This window comes from Erinaceus europaeus, chromosome 3, assembly GCF_950295315.1.
Source record: "Erinaceus europaeus chromosome 3, mEriEur2.1, whole genome shotgun sequence".
NCBI classification, from domain to species: Eukaryota; Metazoa; Chordata; class Mammalia; order Eulipotyphla; family Erinaceidae; genus Erinaceus; species Erinaceus europaeus.
The window spans coordinates 54,037,457-54,060,103 of record NC_080164.1 but is presented as its reverse complement, the minus strand read 5'-3'; the positions used below and the strand labels follow the sequence as shown (position 1 = coordinate 54,060,103).

At 36.1% G+C, this 22,647-nt stretch overlaps 1 protein-coding gene across 7 annotated transcripts in view; it reads left to right on the top strand.

Annotated features, from left to right (window-relative positions):
- EHBP1 (EH domain binding protein 1) overlaps window positions 1-22,647 on the top strand; it is a 406,607-nt gene that overhangs the window by 109,284 nt on the left and 274,676 nt on the right. For all 7 annotated transcript variants that reach the window (XM_060187205.1, XM_060187206.1, XM_007539625.3 and 4 more), the window contains exon 5: window positions 7,827-7,880. In XM_060187205.1, coding sequence (XP_060043188.1) covers window positions 7,827-7,880 — 54 coding nt within the window. The remainder of the gene's footprint in view (window positions 1-7,826; window positions 7,881-22,647) is intronic.

The window sequence follows — 22,647 nt, the reverse complement described above, 5'->3', positions numbered from 1 at the left end:
GTCTCTGGGGAAGCGGAGCTCCAGGACACATTGGTGGGGTCTTCAGTCCAGGGAAGCCTGGTCGGCATCCTGATGACATCTGGAACATGGTGACTGAAAAGAGAGTTAACATACAAAGCCAAACAAATTGTTGAGCAATCATGGACCCAAAGGTTGGAATAGTCCTTTTGTTAGGGTTTGCTGTATAGTACCCAGTATCTTGTATATAGCTGTGCCACTGGTTGCTTCTGATCTACTTGGTCTAGGCTTTTGAGAGAGTCCGCATATCAAATACACAGCCTATATATTAAAAAGACTCAGTCTGCCTTTTAAAAACTTCAAGACATCAAATAAATTTTCCCCTTCATATTAATTAACTAGTGATTTATATGACTACACTTTACTAGGAGTATTTATAAACACCATTCCCACCACCAAAAGACTGTGACCCATCCCACCCACCTATCCCCTCCCCCCACCGGCCCAGGAAGCCACATGTCTACCCCTCACCATAGGGTTTTTACTTTGGTGCCCTACTTTCAATTTAGTCAGATCCTGCTTTTAGTTTCCCTTTCAGATCTTCTTTCTCAACTTCTGTTGATGAGCGGGATCATCCCATACTCATCTTTATCTTTCTGACTTAGCTCACTTAACATAATTCCTTCTAGCTCTGTCCAAGATGGGTCAGAGAAGGTGTGTTCATTGTTCTTGATAGCTGTATAGTATTCCATTGTGTATATATACCACAGCTTTCTCAGCCACTCATTTGTTGTTGGGCACCTGGGTTGCTTTCAGGTTTTAGCTATTATGAATTGTGCTGCTATGAACATAGGAGTACACACCTCTTTTTGGTTGGGTGTTATGGATTCCTTGGGGTATAACCCCAGGAGAGGAATACTGGATCATATGGAAGGTCCATGTCTAGCCTTGTGAGAGTTCTCCATTCTGCTCTCCACAGAGGCTGGACAAATTTACATTCCCACCAGCAATGCAAAAGGGTTCCTCTGTCCCCACAGCCTCTCCAGCATTTGTTGCTGCTGACCTTTTTAATGTATGCCATTCTTAGAGGAGTGAGGTGGTATCTCAATGTTGTCTTAATTTGCATTTCTCTGACAATCAGTGATCTGGAGCAGTTTTTCCTATGTTTTCATAGACTTTTGGATCTCCTCTAGAGTGATGGTCTAATAATTATGTAATGTCTTTGCCTATCTTTTATTACTTTATTTAATTTAAAATCTATCGTGTCTGAGATGAGAATGGCTGTTCCTGCCCTCTTTTGTGGTCCGTTAGCCTGTATGATAGTTTTCCATCCTTTCACTTTAAGTCTGTGTTTATCTTGTTGTGTCAGATGGGATTCTTGCAAGCAGCATATGGTTGGGCTATATTTTCTGATCCATCCCCCCACTCCGTGCCTTTTGATGGGTGAGTTTAAGCCATTGACATTTATTGATATTATGGATTTATTGTATTGTAGTGCCATTGTTCAACACATTTTCATTTGCTCTGATATATTGCAAGTATTATAGTGATGTTCTTGTTTATAAGAGGTCTTTTAGAACCTCTTTCAGGGCCAGTTTGGTGATGGTTGCCTCCTTTAACTATTGTTTGTCTAAGAAGGTTTTGATCCCTCCGTCTAGTTTGATAATATATCCTAGCAGGATATATTATCCTTGGTTGAAACCCTTTTCATTCAGGGCTCGATAGATATCTTGCCATTCTCTTCTGGCATTTAGAGTTTGAGTGGAGAAGTATGCTGATAGTCTTGTGGTTTTCCCCTGTATGTGACTTTTTGTTTCTCTCTTGCAGCCTTTAGGATCCTTTCTTTATCCTTACTTCTTCTCATTGTGACTAGAATGTGTCTTGGTGTCTTCAGGTCTGGGTTGATTCTGTTTGGAACTTTCTGGGCCTCTTGAATCTTAATGTCCTTTCTGTTATTCAGGTCTGGGAATTTTTCTTCTTTAATTTCCTCTAGAATGTTTCCTTCCCCTTCCTCTCTTTTCTTTCTCTGGAAGGCCAATTATACGAATGTTACTTCTTTTGAGATCATCCCATATGTCTCTGTTGTTTTCAGTGTCTCTCAATCTCTTTTTGAGCTCTTTCACCTCTTTCTTAGTTTTCTCTACCTCATCCTCTGACTAATTCTGTTTTCTGCTTCTGTTAGTCTGCTTTCCCTTCCCTCAGCTTCTTTCCTCAGTTCAGCTATTTCAGCTTTCAGTTCTCTAATTGCCTCAAGATAATCAGTATTTTCCTTGGGGGTCTCAACTGTTGTTTCCCTAATACTGCCATTCCTTTCCTCCAATTTATTTTTCATTTCTGTGATTAATAAGTTTATTATTGCTTGTATACTTTTCTTATCTATGGTTACTTCTTGTTGATTTATAGTTTCTTCTGGGTTCTTGTCTTCATTCATTGTAGTAGCGGTTTTATTTGCTCTTGATCTACCCATTTATTTTATTTATGTGTTTCTTATTTTTATGTTCTGTTGTTCCTCAGTTGTTGTGTTTTGAATACAAGCAACACTGTACTAAATACCTTTATGACAAATGCAATCACCAACCTCAGAAATTACAATAGCAACTGAAGCAAGGATTGAAGCAGTTTAATCACTACCAGTTAGCCAAACAATGCCTCCAGTCCATGAAAAAATAGCAACCAAGTCCAAGTGAAGAAGAAAGAGAAAGGAAAAAAGAGATAGCAAGAATAGACAATTGTGCAAATCTACTATCCACTGTATATTCTAGGGGTAGCAAGAGGAGAAAGGGAAGTAGAACAGAAATACACACATAGAGAGTCCACTCTGAGTCAGATTTCTTCCCCAAAATAACTCCCAAATGATTATCAGTGAATTCAGAAAGCCAAAGAAGAAAGGAAGACAAGATTAAAAAAAAAAGAAATGAGAGAGAAAAGAAAAAAGATAATAAAAAGAGCTGTAATAAAAGAGCAGTGAAAGGAAAGTTTTTTAATTGATTAATTTATTTTTTATTTTATTTTAGTTTTTTAATTAGATAGGAGGAGGGAGAAGGGGAGAGTGGCTAGAGGAGGTAGGAGTAGTGAAACAAGTTCCTCTTGCAGTGGATAAGACGTCCAGTCCCCTAGCAATGAAAGATGCCCTAAGAGTTAATTGTGGTCAACCTAAAGGGGGGGGGGGAAGAGATACCCCTTTATATAATATTAATAAAAACATAGAGCAGGGCAAAAAACCTGTCCCCAAATGCCTCAAGCCTCCTGAGCAGAGGCAGCTGATTGTTAAGAAAGTAAAACAAACAAATAAAAAAACAGAAAAAAAATACCTCAGGAATACACAAGAATAGCAGGAATAGACAGTTATGCAAATCTACTATCCACTGTATATTCTAAGGGTAGCTAGAGTAGAAAGGGAAGTAGAGCAGAGATACACGCAGAGAAAGTCCACTCTAAGCCAGATTTCTTCCCCAAAATAATTCCCAAACGTGTATCAGTGAATTCAGAAAGCTGAAGGAGGAAGGAAGAAAGGATGACAAGAATGATAAAAAGAAGAAAATAAAAAAGAGAGAAAAGAAAAAGTTCAGAAAAAGAACAGTAATAAAAGAGCAGTGAAAGGAGTTATTTATTTATTATTATTTAATTAGCTAGGCGGGGGGGGGGAGGGAGAGAGTGGGTAGGGGCGGTAGGAGGAGTGAAACAAATTACTTAACAGTGAATAAGATACCTTGTCCCCTAGCAATGGAAAATACCCTAAAAGTTAATTCTGGTCAACCTGAAGGACGAGGGTGGGAAGGGATATGCATTTATCTTGTATTGATAATGAAATAGAACAGAGTAAAAAACCTGTTCTGTCTTTAGCTTGGATGGCTCCAAATTGCCTCAGGTCCCCTGAGCAGAGGCAGCTGATTGTTGAGAAAATAAAACAAACAAACAAAAAACCTCTGGAGGTCTTTCCCTGTCTGAGTAAGGCTCTGCTTGGTGGAATATTTTGAAATATTTATAGCTGGAATTGGCCACTTAGAAAGAAAAAAGGCCAAGTGTTTCAGAAAGGAATAGAATTTGAATGAATGACACCCCCTGGTGGGGCAGGAATTTTGGTAAAGAAAGAAGTTCAGCAGGGGAGCCTGTTAGGAGCAGATCTCTGGCCCCAGGGACTGGTTATGAAGGGGAGGGGGTTTGCTTCGGGAATAATAATTGAAAAAAAATTTTTCCCCTTTCTTTTTACTCCATTTTCTAACCCAAATTGAGTTATAGTCACCTTCTTGTTGTCACTGCTAGGACCCCTTATTATCTGTCCTGGTAAAGGTAAAAAATCCTACCGTTTCCAGTAGATGTTGTCGGAGCTCAAGCCACTAGCAGCTTCTCATTCCACCATCTTTCAGGACTCCTATGTTTTTAATTTTTAATTAGATAAAGATACAGAGAAAAGTAGGGAGAAACCAGAGCACTGATTAACTTTTGTTTATGGTAGTGCTGGGGATTGAACCTGTGACTGTGGAGCCTCAGGCATAACAGTTTTTTGTATAATCATCATGCTGTCTCCCCCTACCCCAATTCTGTTTAATTGTTCTATTGAGGCAACTGCATTACCATTTAAACTATTTGAAGACTTTTGTTTTGTGGCCAAATAGCTTAGCTGGTAGGATGCAGGACTTCATGCCTGAAGTTTCCTGTATGATACCTGATAGCACATTTACTGTGACCTCTCATGTGAAGTGTCTCTGTAGTTCTTATAAAATCAATCTTTAGGGGAGTCGGGCGGTGGCGCAGCGGGTAAAGCGCACGTGGCGCAAATCGCCAGGACCTGCGTAAGGATCCCAGTTCGAGACCCTGGCTCCCCATCTGCAAGGGAGTCGCTTCACAAGCGGTGAAGCAGGTCTGCAGGTGTCTTTCTCTCCTCCTCTCTGTCTTCCCCTCCCCTCTCCATTTCTCTCTGTCCTATCCAACAACAACGACATTAATAACCACAACAATGTTAAGCAACAAGGGCAACAAAAAGGAAAATAAATAAATAAATAAAAACTTAAAAAAAAACTATCTTTAGGAAATGGTCTTTTCAACAAATGTTTTTATTTTCCTTATCGGTATCACCAGAATTATAATAGAAAGCCAGAAAAGTAGGGCAAATAAAAGAATATTTAATGGTTGTTTTTGGACTGTATATTCAAATAGTTTTTAAAATATTCAAGTGGAAAATTATTTCATAGTTCCTCATTTTTCGCGCCTATATTAAAGTTTCACAATTCACTTAATCTTGAGATTTCTATGCAGGAAATAATTGCTCTGAACCCCTTTTGTCTCAATAACAATAATCACAGTAGTATATACAGGCAAAATGCATTACAAATAACATTATGTTTTATTTGTATAATTTAACCAGAAATTAGTCTGTTTAACTGAATGCTTATTTCCACATTTTTTTAGTTAAGTTGAAAATAGCTGTTTCTGGTAAGTGAAGACAAAAATCTTTTAAGATTTTAAGAAGTAAAATGATTCTCTAATCATTTTCAATTTTTCTTTAAAGCACAGTGGTAAGAAAGGAGACCCAAGAGAGTACAGGGTAGGATACAAATAAGACTTAATTGATTCAAGCTAGAAGCAATTTTCATTGAAAATGTTTGTTCTAGTCAATAATATAAATAATTGATTATTTAGACATAACATTTTAAAGTGGATTAAAAACATTACTATTGCTCTTTTGCATCTTTTTTTTTTCCTCTTTTTTACTGACTTGCCCTATGAGATGTGTCTCTTGAGCCCTTGAACCTTTCCATTCAAGGGTATATGTGCTTAAAAAGTTCCTTGGACTTTGGAGCCTCAGATATGAAAGTCTGAGGCATAACCATTCTATCTCCCCTGTCCCACACTAAATTTCTATGGTAAAGCTCTTTCAATTTTTAATTGTACTGTTCTCTCTCCGCAAATCTAGTTTATGTGCAGGGCCATGCAGGAGAAACAACTATCAAATATTTATCTCTCTTCCCTCCTATCACCCCCTTTTCCCGTCACTACCAAAGAAACTGCTTTATGAACTAATCTTTTTTTTTTTTTACCTATGTGAATTAATTCATAGAAATAGTTGATTCAGTATAGCTCAGAATCAGCCTGTCACAATGCTATTAAAGAAAATACACACACACACACACACACACACACACACACGGAAATATCTGAGGAATTTGAATTTACTCCATAGTAGATTGCCACTATCATTAAAAAATCTGAGTGGGTATTAATGTAGTTAGAGCCATGGTTCTTAATCTCTGTATGATATTGATTGTCAGACAGGCAGATATGGAGAATACTGCAGTCACTTTCATCTTGAAATAATCTAAACACAAAGATTAATAACAATTACAGTGGTAATAGTTATGTGTAAGATACTTCCTTATGAGAAGCACATGGGATCTGTGATATAGTAGGTGAACAGCAGAGCCTGTTCATGTGTATAAAACCATTATATAATTCATCATGTATTTTTTCCCTCCCTTTTTGTTAGAGATTTAACAGTTTTACAAAATTATTAGATTTTTGGGAGTGTAATTTCACAACCACATAGTCTGTGTAAATCACAACACTCTCCTTCACCAAAGTTCTGGGCACCTCCATGCTCACCCTCCCCCCCCCAAAAGAAAACCCACAACTGTAAAAAAAATAAAAAAAACACACAAACAAAACATAATTCTTACAAGGTCCAAGAGATGATTTGTTTAACATTGTTTCTTTCTAGTTCATTTGATTTAATCATCTATAGTCCATGTATGATTGAAACTATTTGTTACTTACCCTTTACCTCCTTACTTGTTTCTCTTAGCATAATTACCTCTAATTCCATTTAAATAAGTTATGTGCTTTTCTTCAAAGACAAGGATAACTGTGCTTTAATTCGATAACACTACCTGATCCCTTTTATAATAAGTACTCAGTAAGTATTTGTTAAATACTTGCAAAATTATGCACCATTTGAAAAAAATATTGCATTTGATTGTAGGATGTAATACTGTTTCTCAGGTTTCAGGAGATGTTTTTTTAAGGGTAAATGGGGGGGGGAGTGAAAAGAATGAGGGTATCAGCAATTAGGTTAATTTGCCACTTTGTGTATATTATGAAGTCCTTTGCATTGCTTTGAATTTACAGATGGTTACATAACTTGTCATTAAAGAAAATCTTGTCTCAAGTGGCATTTTCAGTTTAAAATACAGGTAAAAAGACAAGCACAGGGCTTTATATGAGAATTTATTATCTTAATAAAGAACTTTTAAATGGCTAATTTACTAATTTTTATGTCTCTGGATTTCTTTTTGGTTTTGTTCTAGAACTATGGAGGATACTGACATATATCAACATAAATAAAATAGAATGTCAATATAAAATAATGATTTAAATTTAGAGAAATTATTCAAATTTCATAAGGGTAAACCAGTCTGTATCTTTCCTCTCCTTTAAAAATTGGCAATGCGGGGACCAGGTGATGGCACATCTGGTAGAGCACACATGCTGCAATGTTTAAGTTCAAATCCCTGGTTCCCTCTTGCGGAATGGAGGCAGAGCTTCCTGAGCTGTGAAGCGGTGCTACAGGTGTCTCTCTTTCTCTCTCCCTCTCTATTCCCCCTTCTCTCACAATTTCTCTGTCTCTATCCAAATTCAGTTAAAAAATAAGAGTTCATAAATAAATAAATATGGTAAATAAGAGTTTGGACAGTGGTGCACTTCATAGAGGGCAAAAGTGACCTTGTGTGAGCAACCCCACCCCTGTCTCTGTCAGAATACAGGATAAATAAATACATGAATAAATAAATAATTGGTAAAGCTAAAAACAAGAAATGTTTTAATTGGATTGAATTAGGGGACTATTTCACCTTTCTACTTTGCTTTTGTTGTAGGATCCTCATGCAGAGGAATTTGAAGACAAAGAATGGACATTTGTTATAGAAAATGTAAGTTATGTCTGTTACTTCACATATTTACCATACATGTTACCAAGATACACTGGAGTTTTGGTGGCAGGAGAAATGTTGCTTTATGAAAATTAAATGTGATTTATAGTTTTTAGGAAACTGAAATGATAGTAACAAAATTATTTGTATTAAGTACTTAGTACTTTTTCTGTTTAGAAATTATACTTTCAAAATAATTTTCAGTACTGAATTATGCATGTAATGTATGTATTCTCTTTGGACACATGTCTCATTCAGCTTTACATTTGTTCAGCATCTAGCTTACTGCTTTCACATAATAACTGCTTATTTAAACATAACTTGATAGAAACCATGACCTTTGAAATCTAAAAGGAACATACGTGATGAAATTCTTTGTATAGAGGGAATTTTTTGTGGATTTGTGTTTTACTAATGATTTTAAATTAATTTTTTTAAAGAAACATCACTATTTGATAGTACAGAGAGAAATTGAGGGGAGGGAGAGCTAGAAAGTAAGAGAGAGAGAGAGCTGCAACCAGCACTACTTTATCAATCTTTTTTTTTTTTAACTTTATTTTTCCACCTTTTTGTTGCCTTTGTTTATCATTGTTGTTATTGTTGGATAGGACAAAGAGAAATTGAGAGAGGAGGGGAAGGCGGGGAGAGAAAGATAAGACATCTGCAGACCTGCTTCACCGCCTGTGAAGGGAACCCCCCTGCAGGTGGGGACCTGGGGGCTCCAGCTAGGATCCTGATGGATCCTGATGCTGGTCTGTGTGCTTTCCATGATGTGCACTTAACCTGCTGTGCCACTGCCTGGCTCCCTACTTTATCTATCTTACAGCTTCTGCTCTGCTGGTGGGGGCCAGAGGCTTGAACCCAGGTCCTTGCACATGGTCATGTGTGCACTCAACTGGGTGCACCACAACCTGGCCCCTTTAAATTAAATGTTTATTGTGAAATTGCAGGTGACTAGCTGGCATATAGCTGTTCTGTAAGTGCTTGTTAAATGGGAACTATGGAAGATTGGCATTGAAAATAGATCAGTAAAGTGTTTTGTTTTTTTTAGACTTTTTTTTAAAAAAAATTTATTTATTTATTTATTCCCTTTTGTTGCCCTTGTTGTTTTATTGTTGTAGTTGTTGTTGATCTCGTTGTTGTTGGATAGGACAGAGAGAAATGGAGAGAGGAGGGGAAGACAAAGAAGGGGAGAGAAAGATAGACACCTGCAGTCCTGTTTCACCGCTTGTGAAGCGATTCCCCTGCAGGTGGGGAGCCGGGGGCTCGAACCAGGATCCTTACACTGGTCCTCATGCTTAGCACCATCTGCGCTTAACCCGCTGTGCTACCGCCCGACTTCCTGTAAAGTGGTTTTTTAGACTTGGGTGACATAATAGTGGTTTATGTAACAGACCCTCATGCCTGAGACAGCAAGTCAGTTCAATCTCTGGCACTATCATAAACTAGAGCTGAACAATGCTCTGGAAAAAAAAAAGAATTAAGAAATGAAATGAAAACAATGAAAGTGTGATTTCCGAGTCTTACCAGGTTGTTTTTTTCCCCCCATTTTCTTGTCCTTGTTGTTGTCGTTATTATTATTGTTGTCATTGCTGCTGTTGTTGTTGAATAGGACAGAGAGATATTGAGAGAGGAGCGGGATACAGGGAGGGGGAAAGAAAGACACCTGTAGACCAGCTTCACCACCTGTGAAGCGACCCTCCCTCACAGAGGGCTCGAACCATGATCCTTACACGGTCTTTGCACTTCACACCATGTGTGCTTAACCTGCTGTGCTACCGCCTGACCTCCTCTTACCAGGTTTTAAGACTTAAGTTTTTTCAGTTTATAAATTGTCATGGTAAATTTCTTAATTTCTCAGTCATAAATTTATAAAGTTGTGAGGATTATAATAATTTTGATGAATATTAGCTTATACTATTGTTATCATTGTCTTTGTCATTATTGTCATCGTCATTGAAGTCTTCAAAACAGATTTATAATGTGCTTTGTAGCATAATCTTTATTTCCGTACCTGACTTTGCTTTGTATCTAAGTGATGGATGTTATCTGGATTGCATTTAGTCTTGAGGATGCAGGACACTTGAGAGAAGGATCAAGTCCAAATATGGAGGGAGATTCTGATGGCTGGATATAAAGCCAATGTTACTGTGTTAAGTTTCACATAAGTTAACATTCTGACTTTTACATACTGGTAGATCAAAATGCTGTACTGGAGTAGCCATTGAAGTTTCAGAAACAAAGAACTTTAGATTTCTTAAAACTGACTACAACCACAAAAGCTAGTGTTCATTCTCATAGCAAGAGCTTCTCTCTAACAAAATGCCTCTTGGTTTTCAGTATTCAAATCTGAATAGTTTAGAAACTTAGTTAAATTAGGATTTTAATTCATGGTAAAAGTTTATAAAAGTGAACTTTATATTTGTTTAGAAAGATATCGTAACTCAGTTGATGGTAGGGGTAGATACTAGTTTTGATTTCTGAAGAACACATTACAAACTAACATACTGAAAGTTGTAAGTAAAGTTAGTTATGTGATATATGTCAGGTTTGATTATAAAAGACATTCATATAAACAAGATTTGAGGAAACTTTTTCTTCAAATTCTGTGTTATATGTTTTATAAAGGAAAAGAAATCTGTCAGGTGAAGCAGTGGCTAAAGAGGAAAAAGGGATTATAAGATACACTAGCATTTTTCTCTGAATTTTTGTTAGTACATTAGATTCACAAAAGTTCAAATGAAAAATAATATAAGTAACTTTAAACTAGCTTGCAAAATTTTATAAAATCAACATTTTAGTTCAAATGAAAATTTGCTATGTTGGGGCCAGGCAGTGACATACCTGGTTAAACTCAGATTATGAGTGAGGATCTGATTTTGAGTCCCCACTCCTCATCTGCAGTAGGGAAGATTCTTGAGAGTTGAAGCAAATCTGCAGGTATCTTTCTCTCTATCTTTCCCCCCTCACAATTTCTATCGGTCCTATTAAAATAAAAAATATACATGAGGAAAAATAGCTGCTGGGAGTGTTGGGTTCATCTTGCAAGCCCCAGTGATAACCCTGGTGACAATAAAAAAATAAAATAAAAATTTTGTCATAAAGTGATTTTGAAGAACTTTGAGTTATATAATTGAGAGGACATTGCATTTGTGGAGATCATTATACTTTTTAATAGCTTAAAAATCTTTTACTTCGCTTTTATGTCTGTTCATTTTTTATTTGGAAAAAGAATGATGTTTATTTTCTCTCTCCTATCATAGTATACTAGAAGATAAGAATTTTGGGTTGTGTTCTCTATCTCTATCTCCCCTTTCTCACCCCCTACCATCTCATTAATAAGTAAATCTTTTTATTTATAAATATTTTTTTTAAAAAAACCAAGCAATTGGAAATTCTAATGTATTCTCTTTAGAAAAGTCACCGTCAGCACATACATTTTCTGAATACATGAATAGATGACTAGTATTGTTCTAAGTTTCCTATGCTGAACTTTTCAGCACACCAGCTTTTTTCTTCCTTTTTTAAAACCATGCTTTAAATTTTTTTTATATTTTATTTATTTATTTTCCCTTTTGTTGCCCTTTTTGGTTTTTTATTGTTGTTGTAGTTATTATTGTTGTTGTTATTGATGTTGTCATTGTTAGATAGGACAGAAAGAAATGGAGAGAGGAGGGGAAGGCAGAGAGGGGGAGAGAAAGATAGCTGCAGACCTGCTTCACCGCCTGTGAAGCGACTCTCCTAAAGATGGGGAGCCTGGGGCTCCAACCGGGAATCTTAAGTTGGTCCTTGTGCTTGGCGCCACCTGCGCTTAACCCACTGCGCTACCGCCCGACTCCAAGAGAAAGTCTTCTGAGGGTCAGCCCCAACTTAAAATACTCCCATTATGTATAGGGTTTTTGTTTGTCTTGTTTTACTTTGCAGTTTTGTTTTAATGTCATGTGGGGAATGAACCAAAGGTCTCAAGTATGTTTAATACCACTCAGTGGCCTGATAGCCTGATCCTGCCATTTAATATACTTAGAATAAGAGGGGGAGGAGAGTCGGGCGGTAGCGCACCGGCTTGAGCGTAGGTGGTGCAAAGCCCAAGCATCCACGTAAAGATTACGGTTCAAGCCCCCGGCTCCTCACCTGCAGGGGAGTTGCTTCACAGGCAGTGAAACAGGTCTGCAGGTGTCTATCTTTCTCTCCCCCTTTGTCTTCCTCTCCTCTCTCCATTTCTCTCTGTCCTATCCAACAACAACGATATCAACAACAACAATAATAACTACAACAATAAAACAACAAGGGCAACAAAAGGGAAAATAAATAAATATTAAAAAAAAAGAATAAGAGGGGGAAACAAACACAGAGAGAGGAAAGAGAGAAGATATTAAAGTATTAGTAAGAAACTTATGGAGTTCTCTCTTATTGCTATCCATGGTGCTTCAATGTGGTGAAGCAGTGAAGTAGGTCTGCAGGTGTCTTATCTTTCTCTCCCCCTCTCTGTCTTCCTCTCCTCTCTCCATTTCTTTCTGTCCTATCCAACTACAATGACATTAATAACTACAACGATAAAAGAACAAGATCAACAAAAGGGAATTAAACAAATATTTAAAAAAGAAAAAAAAGACTTTCTCTTATATTACCATTGACCTATTAATTGTTGTTTCCTAGGCCAATTAAATATCAATGAAATAATCAAGATTTCATGGAAATTGGTACTTCAGAAAGAGCTAATAATTGAGTTGTTAAATCTGATATATGGAAAAATTTGGGAGAATTTTGCTGTCAGAGTGCTTCTCTTTTGTCCTTAAATATTAATTTAATTAAGTCAGATCTGAATTGCACTAATGATACATTTTATAACCGCCACATACAAGAAAGTCAGAAATCAACAAAGTCAAAGAAGAGATTATTAAAGGGTTTGTGAAATAGCTGATTTCGAGGAGAGTGCTTTTTTGCCATATATGTGATCTAAGTTTGTGCTTGGCCCCACTGAATTGAAGGAAGTTTTGGTACTATGGTCTAGGTCTCTGTCTTTCTCTGTCTCCCCCTCTCACCCCCTCCTTTCCTTTCTTTACCTCCCTTTTTCTCTACTTCACATGTCGGTAAAAGAAAGAAAGGAAGAAAGAGAGAAAGAAAGAAAGAAAGAAAGAAAGAGGAAGAAAGGAAACAAGAAAAGAAAAAAGAAAGAAGAAAGAAAAGAGAGGTCATACAGGCTGGTGTGTGAAATATACTAATATGCTTTGGATGAGAAAAATACTGGCATATTAATATTCATAATGTTTAAGATGAGTTTCACTATAATGTATATTAAGTCATCATGAGATCTGTGTTTGTACATAGCTGTAGAACTAAAAACAGCTCTTAGATATTTTTTACCCTAAATTTGAAAAAAAAACCCATATTTTCTCAAGCTATATCAGTATGCTTTACTTAACTTCAAATAATATATTTTTAGCAGTTTTCATTAGTAAGTACTCATTCACAAAGCATGTATTTTGTTCAGAGCACTGTTCTGGATACCAGAAGTATAGTGACACATAATAAAGTACACTGTTTCCCCAGAGACCCACCCTGCTAGGGAAAAATAGAGGCAGACTGGGAATATGGATTGACCAGTCAACACCCATGTTCAGTGGGGAAGCAATTACAGAAGCCAGACCTTCCACCTTCTGCAACCCACAACGACCCTGGGTCCATACTCCCAGAGGGATAGAGAATAGGAAAGCTATCAGGGGAGGGGATGGGATATGGAGATGTGGTGGTGGGAATTGGGTGGAGCTGTACCCCTCTTATCCTATGGTTTTGTTAATGTCTCCTTTCTTAAGTAAAAAAATAAAAAAAAATAAAGTACACAAGAATAATCTTTATTAGGTTGGGTAATATAAATGTATAATGTGTGTTAAATGTGTTCTATGTTAAATAATGTGTTCTATGGAGAAAAGCACAGAAAGACACAAAGATAATCATGTTTGTGATTACATGGCTATAATAATAAATCTTTTTGTTCCTTGCAAGGTCTCCAAAAAGAAATTCAACCATGCTTGTTAATTTTCAAAAAGGTGTTTTAATAAGATATTTTATTGTATTATGTATATATTTATTGTATTATAATATGAATAATGTGAGGTGAGAAAGTTTGAAAGTAACCTTGGGCTCTAAATAAACCTTTTACAAGGCTACAGCTCCCCTCAGTGGTGAGTGATGAAATTGACTTGCCTGGAGAAAGAATTCTATTCATAGAGCAATAACATGTCATAATATTGTATTTTATAAATTTGCTTTTAAATTGCATATGAAGAACTAGTGAATTAAAAAGCAACAGAAATTTTTTTTCTAAATATAACTGTAGTGTCTTTGCAAAAGAAGCCGTTGAATTGTCAATTGCTTGGGTAAATTAACATATTGTAAATATACAGGAAAACATTTTATTCTGTGTGTTAATGGTCTGTACTAGTGATAGGAAATAGTTTCTATAATTAAAACTAAAATATAATTTAAAAACTCATTTATACTTGTTTTCAAAGCATATTCACATACTCATATTATGAATAGACACAAGTATAGACTCTCAGGCCCAGAGGTAGATATTAATCAATTATTGAAATTATTAATTTCAGGAAAAAACAGTTATTAAATAGGTTGAATGTATTAGGAAAGATATTCCAAGTAAAAAATTTTAGAAAAGCAAAAATAAGTTTAAGTTTAATCCAGGTTAAGTTTAATACAAGTTATTTACTACTTCTGTGAGATAGTGATGAAGCTTGTATATATGGAGAGCTATGACAAAAAAGAGTAAGGAAACTAAAATGCTATAGCACTACATTTGAAAATCTAACTTCTTTTATATTTTGCTGTATCCTCTAGAAAAGAATGTTATAAAAGTCACCCTCTCACTGATCTAGATGCTTTATATATTCTATTTCTTATCTCCAACTTATTAGACCATCATTATACCTAACTACACTTAAGAATGTAAAATACTGGCAGCCGGGTGGTGGTGCACCTGGTTGAGCACACATGTTACAATGCTCAAGGACCCGGGTTTGAGTCCCCAGTCCCCACCTGCAGGGGGAAAGCTTTGGAAGTGGTGAAGCTGTGCTGCAGGTGTCTCTCTGTCTCTCTATCATCCCCTCCTTGATTTTTGGCTGTCTCTATCCAATAAATAAAGCTAATAAATTTTTTTAAAAGAATATAAAATAGTAAATTACTTGTCCAAGGTCACAAAATTACCTCTAAAATTTCAACTCATATATAAGTACATTACTGGTCCAAAGAGTTATGCCATGAAAAAACTGAATAATTTTCTTTGTGGCCAGAAACAACAGTGTATAAAATGAAACAACAGTGTATAAAATGAAACAAGTGTATAAAATGAAGACTGCATTATATCAGCTTATGCAAAGAGACATAAAGACTGTTTTGAGAAAAAGTATTCAGAATTCTGGCTAAAATACACAAAAATTCTGAAATTCCATTTTGTAATATCTAGCAGCAGCCAAGTCATTAATCCCAATAACTCATAGAGTGAATAACAAATTAAAGACTATCTTGACTAATCTAATACATGTATATGCCATAAGAAAGCAAAGTAATAGCTTCTCTATGAGTCTACAATTTTAAACTTTTTTTTTCAACTTTGTTGTTAAAAACAAGGCAATGAAGAAAGACAGTTCTGACTTCTTAGTCATACAATCTTGAGTAGGTTACTCAACCTCACACATTTTAAATTTGCTAATTAAATTTTAAAAGTCACACATTTTAATTTGCTAATTTGCTAATAATCTATTATCTGACTAACAGAGTTATATAATGAATACATGGATAAAAGCATATTATACCATACTTGCTATATAGTAAGGGCCTAGTAAATCTGTTAGGGCATATAGAGCTTTTAAAAATGTTTACATAACAGTATTTTTACATGCAGTCAGAGGCAAAATAATTCATGTGACTTTATTGCTATATTTACTTAAGTGATCTAGAACTGAGCCCACAAAGACTCCAAGATGTATATATGCCTTTTTTTCCTTTCAGAGAAAATAATATATATAAGTGCTTCTTCTCTACTTTTTTTCTGTGTCATCTCAATTACTTTATCTGACTCTTAGTGAGTATAAGACTGTATACCTTTTTCAGGAACTATAGTTTATGCTTCCCCCTCCCCATTTAAACTGTAATTTCTCCAGTGACTATAAACTAAAAAAAAAATTTAAGTTATAAGAGAGCGCTCAACCAGGTTCACCACCACCCGCCCCCCTAGACCATTCTTTTGGCAAAAACTACTGCAGCATGTTTTTCTGTTTCTCCTATTCTCAGAATCACTTTTTGGATTTCTAATTAATTTAGAAATCTGCAAGCAATATCTAGAGATCTCTGGTAGTCTTTTCCTTCATACACATTTAACAGTTTTGATTATATAATCAAGACCCATTTTTTAGAAATCTTAACTTAAAATTTATTTGAAACACACACAGATGTAGAATGAATATATAATATACCTCTACATATCAACTCCCAGCTTCAGTAATCTTCAATATTTTGCTAAACTTATTTTTTTAATGCTCCTACTTCTGAAATTGACTTATTGAAAGTAAATCTCAGTTAAGGTATCATTTCTGTAAATAATGAAGGCCCCTTTCTTTTAAACTCCCATCAGCCTAGGAGCTTGCTGAAAGATAACTAGCATGTCAAAAAGGTGATCCTCTTTTAATAACTTAAAAAAAACAAAACAATTTTCTTATGTGATCTTTCTGACCTGGTACAGCTAAAGTTCAAAATTAACTTTTTTTGTTTCTTGCGAAGTGATGATATCCTTGTTTCCACAGTGACAAAAATTAACTTAGTAACAGAATAAGTATCAAAGAAAGCATCTGTCCCGAAATCTTCAGAGTTAAATTCCTGCATTTAGAGTAGGAAGCTCATGGTTTAGACAGATTTTTCTGGCCTTTTAATTATCTTGTCAACTTTCTGTATATATGATTATGTGAATGATGATAAGCTGTCTTTGTAAATTAGGCGATGTTTTCTAGATAGCTTTCTTATAGTAAAATGAAGCTTTGTCAGCTAACTTTCATTTAGGTTAAATCTCAGTAAAAGTACACACACACACACACACACACACACACACACACACTCACTCACTCACTCTTCCTCCTTAGTTTTCCTTAAACTAAATATTTAGTGTGTTGTTCTAGTTTAGAAATCTTTCAGACTGTACACCTGGAGGGAGGATTCCTGCCCTTTATTATCAAGTCATCCTTTGACACTGAAGAATGCAAGGTACAAACATATGTTGCACTTAAAAAAAAAAAGGAAATAATGGAGCCAATGAGGCCAGGGATAACTCAGGACTTGCATGCCTAGTGCTCTAGGTTTAATCACAAGCACTGCTTATCTTTTCTCCTCCACCCCTCTTTTTCATAAATAAGTCTTTAAAAAAATACCCTCAAATGATTGTGCTCATATTGAATCTCAAAATCTGAAGGTTCTTGTGTGACTACACATTTGCTTGATTTTTCATTTTCTTTTTTTTTAATATTTATTTTATTTATTCCCTTTTGTTGCCCTTGTTGTTTTATTGTTGTAGTTATTGTTGTTGTCGCTGTTGGATAGGACAGAGAGAAATGGAGAGAGGAGGGGAAGACAGAGAGAAGGAGAGAAAGATAGACACCTGCAGACCTGCTTCACCACTTGTGAAGCGACTCTCCTGCTGGTGGGGAGCCGGGGTTCGAACTGGGATCCTTATGCCGGTCCTTGTGCTTTGCGCCACCTGCGCTTAACCCGCTGCGCTACAGCCTGACTCCCATTGATTGTTCATTTTCATCTTGTCTACCATCTGCCAGTTTTTGTTCCTTACTTAACAATTTTATTAGAGTTGTTGAAAGCAAGTTGCTATCTTAAGATCATATGTTCTAAAAACATCTAAAGTCAATCACACTACATTTTCCTATGTGATGTGTGTGTGTGTGTATATATATATATCCTTTTGCTAAAATAGTAAAAAGAAAATAACCTGCCTATGCTAGAACATTTATTTCAGATAGTAGTTTACTTTGTGACATATCCTAGCTAACAAAATTTAAGAAAAAGTTTGATTTTTGGTAGCAATAAGGCACTGATTTTATAATAATTGTAGTGGTAGATACTATTGAGTAGTCTTTTAATAGATAAAATCTAAGTATGGAATTTATCTTTGTGCTAGTTATACCTTATCAAGCAAGTATTAGTACTCATAATAGTTTATTCAGTCCTCTGTTTATTAAATGGATACTGTGGGCAGATATTTGCTATTATTGGGAGTACAAAAGTGAAAAAGGTGTGATTTTTGATTCCCAAGTTTCCTACAGTCTAGAGGGGGATAAACAAGTATTCAGTAAGATAGCCATTTTATGAATATATGTAGAGTACCTAACTCAATCTTGGTGGGCTAGGGGAGACTTTCTAATGAAAATGATACTTAAGTTGAAACCCCAAAGGAAGTCTTTTTCATTCCTTTGTTGTAAACTCAAAATTCAAATCTCTGCTACTTAAAAAAATTACAGACATACTATATATATTTGGTTCAAACTAATTTGGTTTTAAAAGCTACTCTGGGGCCAGCAAAATAGTTTGCGTAGATAATAGTGTGCTTGCTTTGACTTGCACAGGGACCCAAGTTCAAGCCTCCCCTCCCCTATTCACTGGTAAAGTCCTGATGATGAACAGCATTGATGGGTGTGATTATGGGGCTTTGTCTCAGACCTCACTGATAGTGTGGTATAAATATAGGCATAGACATTATATTGCCTTTGTAAAACCCAAATAAAAATATTAAAGATTTAAGATGAACTACTTCTGACAGTTAGCTGCAAGGAATTTAAAGAGTACTGAAGACTGACTGGAGTAACGTTAGTGTTAGCCGAGGTATCAGAGTTATAACTTGTTTGTGGAACAAAATAGATACATCAGCAAGTAACTTTTTAAAAATGCTTGCTTTTTCTAGAACTGTAATAATTTATAACTTTTATATGAGCTATTTTATAATGAAGGAAGTAAATTCTTACCATAGGTGCTATGAATTTACATCGTTTATATGGTGTATAATAGTGGTACTAGAACTGTTGTTGCTATTAGTTTTTTCCTTAAAATTTTTATTTATTTATTTAATTTAACATTTTGTATTATCTTTATTGGATAGAAATAGTCAGAAATTAAGAGAAGGGGGAGAGAGAGAGAGAGGCAGAAAGACACCTGCAGCACTGCTTCACCACTCGAAAAGCTTGTCCCCTGCAGGTGGGGACTGGAGGCTTGAACCCGGGTCCTTGTGCACTGTAACATGTGCACTCAACCAGGTGTGCCACCAGCCAGACCTATTTATTTATTTTTATTGTATTTATTTATTGGATAGAGACAGTCAGAAATCAAGAGGTTGGGGGAGATAGAGTGGGAGAGAGACAGAGAGACACCTGCAACACTGCTTTACCACTCGCAAAGCTTTCCTCCTGCAGGTGGAGATCAGGGACTTGAACCTGTGTCTTTGTACACTGTGATGTGAGTGCTTGCTTAACCAGGTACACCACTGCTTGCCCTCCCTACTTTTTAATATTTTATTCATTTTAATGAGAGAGATACAAAGGAGAAAGGCAGAGAGAAAGAGAGACAGACAAACAGACATACCTACCAGAGTACTGCTCAGCTCTGGCTTATGGTGGTGCTAGGGACTGAACATGGAACCTCAGAGAGCCTCAAGGCAAGAGAGTATTTTGCATAACCATTATGCTATCTCATCAACCCTCAGCACCCACTGCTCTAAAATCATCTATGCCATTTTTTAACAAAGCAGATCATATATCTAGGACCAAACTTGAATATACTGAAAGAGAATTCCCATCAGAAAGGATTTGACTTTGAGAATATTGGGGTCACCTACTTGTGTATTTTTGGCAAATTAAAGATTTGGGAATGAGGCTGGGACCAATGAGTGCAAAAAGCAGTATTGGTAAACTATAAGATGTGTCCTATTATGAAAATAATTTTGTGCTCTCAGAGTATCTAAGCAAATAGTATACTTTACTAGAATATAATTTTTTCTAATATAACTAAGTCTGTAAAATAGATTTTTAGAATTTTGCTACACCTCTTCTTATTTAAATTAAAAAAAAATATATTGCTGCCAGGGTTAGTGCTGGGACTTGGTGCCAGCACAGTGAATCTACCATTTCTAGTGACCACTCCCCCACTTCCTTCCTCCCTCCCTCCATTCCTTCCTTCCTTCCTTCCTTCTTTCCTTCTTTCTTTCCTTCCTTAATTTTATTAGTGATTTAATGTTGATTTACAAAATTATGAGATAATGGGTATAATTCCCCACTGTTCCCACCACCAGAGTTCTGTGTCCCTGTTGCCTCTATTGGAACCTGCAGTAGTTCTCCCAAGATCACAGTTATGGGTTGACTGTTCTTTCTATAGCTATCTGTATTTGCCCATTTTTTCCTATGGTCTTTCCTTCTCTTCCTTCCTAAGTCACACCTACACTTATTGCTACTTCTGAATGTCTCTCCCCCCCCCCCTTCTCTCTGGGTCCCGATGGAATTGGATTCAGTGCCTTCTGGTCATTGTCCCCCAATATTTCTTCCCTACTGTGGGTATGGACAAATTTCTTTATATAGTGCAGAAGGTGAGAATTCTGGCTTCCATAATTGCCTCTCCATTGGACATAGATGTTGCCAGGTTGATCCACACCTCCAGGCTTTTTCTGTCTTTCCTAGCGGGGCAGGGCACTGGAGAGATGAGGTCCCGGTGCACATTGGTGAGGTCCTCTGCTCTGTAACTCAGTAGCTGAAAAGCAGTAGGAGATAAAGCAGGACAAAATGTTGAATAAATAGAAACTCAAAAGTAGGATCAGAACAGATGAGATTAGGAATCTTAGGGTGGTAAGAAGCTAGGAAGTCTATTTTAGATATGTTCCAAGGGGCCCATGACTTTTGGACTACATACTTAATTCATTATTTCAAGACCTCTGTTTTCTCATTAAAAAAGCATCTTAGAAAATAGAAGTGGGGAGTCAGGTGGTAGCACAGCGGGTTAAGCACAGGTGGCGCAAGGACTGGCATAAGGATCCCGGTTCAAGCCCCTGGCTCCCCACCTGCAGGGGAGTCACTTCACAAATGAAGCAGGTCTGCAGGTGTCTTTCTCTCCCCCTCTCTGTCTTCCCCTCCTCTCTCGATTTCTCTCTGTCCTATCAAACAGCAATAACATCATCATCAACAACAATAATAACTACAATAGAAAAACAACAAGGGCAACAAAAGGGAAATAAATAAATATTAAAAAAAAGAAAATAGAAGTCGTGGTTAGAAATATTCAAGATATATTTTATTTTAGAGATAAAAGACATCTAGGATAGTGCTTATTATAAAGTAAGACTTCAATACATGTTAATAATAGCAGAGGGAAAGAGACTTTTCAAATGAGACGGAAATAACACGGAGAGAATCTTGAAAGAATAAAAAAATCAATTAATTGATTAGGATAGAAAAAATAGCCAGCTCATGAAACCTGAAACTTAAGAGTTCAGAATGAATGTTTGTCCAAACAAGCAAGTAAAGTTTTCAGAAAGGATATCTATTGGAGTATGGAGTAAACTTACCCAAAAATTTGTACCTTTACCTCAGTAAGCTGCACTGGTGGCAGATGCTCCAGGCAACCTGCTATCATACTAAGTAAGGACTCTTGGAATCTTAGGACCCTCAAGGGTTCTTGCATGGATGAACTTCAAAGGTTTAAGCTGAAGGTAAAAGTTCGTATATGAGGGTTAAAGTGCTTTTAAAATAGCAGCTTTTCAGTGAAACTTTTTGCACCAAAACTTAAAAAAAAAAAAAGCAAAGCAGAGTATTTTCACAATTTTAAAGATTTATTTCAAATGAGATAAATGAATGCGTAGGTAGATATAAAAACAGACACAGATAATAATAGGCCATAGGACCACTCCGTTATGTACTCTGGGTGGCAGTTGGTAGTAGGTGAGGGGTGAGGAAGGGGCTGGTAGTATAGGGTCAAACCAGGAGCCTCAGACATAAAATTCCTGTGCTCCACCAGCTTAGTTATTTACCTGATTGTAATGTTTATTTGAAAAATAGTTATATGATATAAGCAGTAAAATGATTTCTATAGATATCTTCCCTTTTTGCTATTTTTTAACTTTGCATAATAGTCACCAGTTTATTTTACTCTATTTAATCTACTGTATTATTTATAGAGAGAAATGGAAGCAGTTACTCTCAGATACTATTTTTTAGTATTAGTAATTAATGTTCAAAAGTCATTGGCATTCTTACTTGAAAGCAGTAAACTAGAGGAAGAAGAAAGCTATTTCATTTAGAATATTAGAAAAAATAATTAGATATTTAGGTTAGGTTTAACAAAGTAGGTAAAAGACTTGCACATTGAAATCTGTGAGTCACTGTTAAAGGAAATAAACAAAGACACAAAGAAATGGAAAGATAGTCTATGTTCATGGTTTAGAAAACTTAACATCATTAAAATGACCATCCTGCCCAGAGCAATACATAAATTCAGTGCTATCTTTATCATGATCCCACTTAATCTGTGTATGGGACTTGAACAAGTGATATAAAAATTTCTTTTCTTTTTTTTTTTTTTTAAACCAGAGCACAGCTCAGCTCTGGCTTATGGTGGTGCAGGGGATTAAACCTGGGACTATGGAGCCTCAGGCATGAGAGTCTCTTTGCATCACCATTATGCTATCTACCCCCTAAAAATTTATCTAGAACTAGAAAAGACC